Genomic DNA, 3,412 nt, shown 5'->3' on the forward strand with positions numbered 1-3,412 from the left:
TAATTTGGCCTACCTCCAAGTCTCACATATTTGCAAAATCTGTCATGGGAAAACATGAAATGAAGATATTTTAGGAGAAAATGGACTACTGATGCACACTGAATGCCTTTTGTCCCCAAAGAAAGAATGAAAATATAACCAAGAGGATTTTTCAATTAAGGTTGATGATTGTATATGAAAGGAGATTACACTCAACATTGATATTTTAATGTTTTAAAATTAGTCTGATGCATAACTAAAAAAATGAGATGTTCTTTTTTGGGAATAAAGCTATTTCCTTCTCTCATCTTGTCTTCAGCAGATGACATCAAGCAGGTCCATGGGAAGGAATGGAAACCATACCTCCGTGGCCATGTTTGTTCTCCTGGGACTCTCAGATGAAAAGGAGCTGCAGCTCATCCTCTTTCCAATATTCCTAGGGATCTACCTTGTGACTCTCATCTGGAACCTGGGTCTCATCTTCCTAATTAGAATGGACTTCCACCTGCACACACCCATGTACTTTTTTCTCAGTTTTCTGTCATTTATAGACATCTGTTATTCTTCTTCCATCAGCCCGAGGATGCTTTCAGGCTTCCTAAAAAATGAAAAAATGATTTCCTTCTTTGCCTGTGCCACTCAGTATTTTGTTGTAGCCTGGATGGCTCTGGCTGAGTGCTGCCTATTGGCCACCATGGCCTATGACCGGTATGTGGCTATTGGCAGCCCGCTACAATACTCAGCCATTATGGTACCTGGCCTCTGTGGGAAGATGGTTGCTGGGGCCTATGTGAGTGGTTTTTTTAGCAGTTTAATTCAAACAGTCTCTTGCTTTCAACTTTACTACTGTGGGCCAAATATCATTCAACATTTCTTCTGTGACTTACCTCAGATTATTCCCTTGTCTTGCTCCAATACCTTCGTTGCCCAAATGACTCTTCTGGTAGCTATTGTTGTTGGATTTGGCTCTTTGTTTGTTATCCTCTTATCCTATGGTTTCATTGCAGCTTCCATCCTGAAAATATCCTCAGGCAAAGGTAGTGCCAAGGCCTTCAATACCTGTTCCTCCCACCTGGCAGCTGTGACACTCTATTATGGCACAGCCCTGTCTGTGTACTTATGTCCCAAGTCTAATCAGTCCATGAATCCGGACAAGGTGCTATCAGTGTTCTATGTCATCATCATTCCCATTTTAAACCCTCTGATATATTGTCTGAGGAACAATGAGATCAAAGAGGCCCTCAAGAGGCTTATAAAGAGAGCAACAGCCTTATGTCAGTCAGAATAATATTTGGGCTGGTGTCATTACCGTATAAGGTAGATGGAGGTAAAAATGTGTGAGTGACATTTTGCATGTCACATGAATAACTAAACAGGAAGAAGTAAAAACTTGGCTTCCTTATGTCTTCGTGCCATCGTGCTTAGCTGCCGTCAAGAAGTAATCTAATACAGTGATGTTATGTAAAGTTCAAAAAGCCAGTTTCCATTATTAGAACTCAGGTAGAAAAAAATCTAAAAGGTTATTGTGCTGTGAGAAGACAAAGTGTTGGTAGATATTATATGTACAGAAACGACAAGAATCCAGGACAACAAGCAGTGTGCTCTTTCTTTCACAAGTTTTCTTCATTTCTATTATTTATTATTAATTTCTCAATATTTATGTACATTGAAAATAAAGTAGTATTAAATAATAACAATAAACAATTAAAAATAATATGAAAGAATGCATAAAATTATATCTATGAAAAATTTAAAATAATTTTAATTTATTTATTTAGTTTATGGTCCTTTTGGTGAAAGTTTACAGTTCAACCTAATTCCTGACACAAAAATTTATAACACCCTAGTTTCTCTCCCTATAATGTGACTGCACACTCCTCCTTTTCACCCAGATTTCCTGTGTCTGTTCAACCAGCTCCTGTCTCTTCCTGCCCTCTCATCTCCTCTCCAGACAGGAGCTGCCCATTTAGTCTCATGTATCCATCTGAGCTAAGCAGCATAGTCTTTACATTAGTATCATTTTATGTCTTATAGTCCAGTCTAATCTTCTGAAGAGGTGGCTTCAGGAATGGTTTTAGTTTTGATCTAACAGAGAGTCTGGGGGCCATGTCTTCTGCACCACACATTCCTCCAGCTCTGTCAGGAACTCTCTGCTGTGTTCCCTGTCAGGGCTGTCTTAGTCGTAGCTCGGTGCCATCTAGTTCTTCTGGCCTCAGGATGATGGAGTCTCTGGTTTATGTGGTCCTTTCTGTCTTTTGAGCCCTATTTTCCTTGTGTCTTTGGTGTTCTTCATTTTCCTTTGCTCCAGGTGGGTTGGGACCAATAGATGCATCTTAGATGGCTGCTTGCTAGTTTTTAAGACCGCAGATGCCACTCACCAAAGTGGGATGCAGAACATTTTCTTAATAAGCTTTGTTGTGCCAGTTGACCTAGATGGCCCCTGAAACCACGGTCCCGAGACCCTCACCCCTGCTACTCTGTGTCTCAAAGTGTTTGGTTGAATTCAGGAAACTTCTCAGCTTTTGATTTAGTCTAGTTGTGCTGACTTCCCCTGTATTATGTGTTATCCTTCCCTTCATCTAATTCTTGTCTACTAACCCTGGAGGCATAGTGGTTAAGAGCTACAGCTGCTAACTAAAAGTCAGCAGTTCGAATTCACCAGGCACTCCTTGAAAACCAAATGGGGCAGTTCTACTGTGTCTTGTAGGGTCATTATGAGTCGGAATTGACTAGATGACAACGGGTTCGGTTTTTTGTTTGGATCTAGTTAGTGAATATTGCTCTCCCTCACTTCCCAGCCTCTTAGCCATCAATGAATGTTTCATTCTGTGTTTCAACCTTTCCTTCAGTTCTTGTAATAGTAGTCTCATACAATATTTGTCTTTTTGCAACTTTCTAATTTCAGTCAGCATAATGCCTTCCAGATTCAGCCATGTTGTGACATGTTTTTCGGATTTAGCTTTGTTCTTTATTGTTGTGTAGTATTCCGTTGTGTGTATATGCCATAATTTGTTTATCCATTCATCTGACGATGAGCACCTAGGTTGCTTCCACCTTTTTTCTCTTGAGAACAGTGCTGCCATGATCATGAATGTGTATATACCTACTCATGTGACAGTTCTTATTTCTCTAGGATATAGTCCAAGGAATGGGATTGCTGGATCGTATGGTACTTCTCTTTCCAGCTTTTTAAGGTACTGCCAAATCGATTTCCAAAGTGGTTTTACCATACATTCCCACCAACAGTTATAAATGTTGCGTTCTCTCCACAACCTGTCTAACATTTATTATTTTGTGTTTATTGCTAGACTCTTTGGGATGAGATGGTATCTCGTTTTAGTTTCGATTTGCATTTCTCTAATGTTTAATCGCCATGAGCATTTACTCATGTATTTGTGAGCTGCTCGAATGTCTTCTTGGTGAAGTGTCTGTT

The 3,412-nt window shown here is 39.8% G+C and overlaps 1 protein-coding gene across 1 annotated transcript; it reads left to right on the top strand.

Annotated features, from left to right (window-relative positions):
- Nucleotides 1–301: 301 nt before the first annotated feature.
- LOC100669724 (olfactory receptor 5A1-like) lies at nucleotides 302–1,267 on the top strand. Its single transcript, XM_003422761.3, has one exon. The coding sequence runs from the start codon at nucleotides 302–304 to the stop codon at nucleotides 1,265–1,267; it is 966 nt and encodes a 321-aa protein (XP_003422809.1).
- Nucleotides 1,268–3,412: the final 2,145 nt, after the last annotated feature.

Source organism: Loxodonta africana, chromosome 7 (assembly GCF_030014295.1).
Source record: "Loxodonta africana isolate mLoxAfr1 chromosome 7, mLoxAfr1.hap2, whole genome shotgun sequence".
Classification (NCBI taxonomy): Eukaryota; Metazoa; Chordata; class Mammalia; order Proboscidea; family Elephantidae; genus Loxodonta; species Loxodonta africana.

Coding starts and splice junctions, on each gene's coding strand:
- LOC100669724 (XM_003422761.3), top strand. CDS start 302: ATGACATCAAGCAGGTCCATGGGAAGGAATGGAAACCATACCTCCGTG.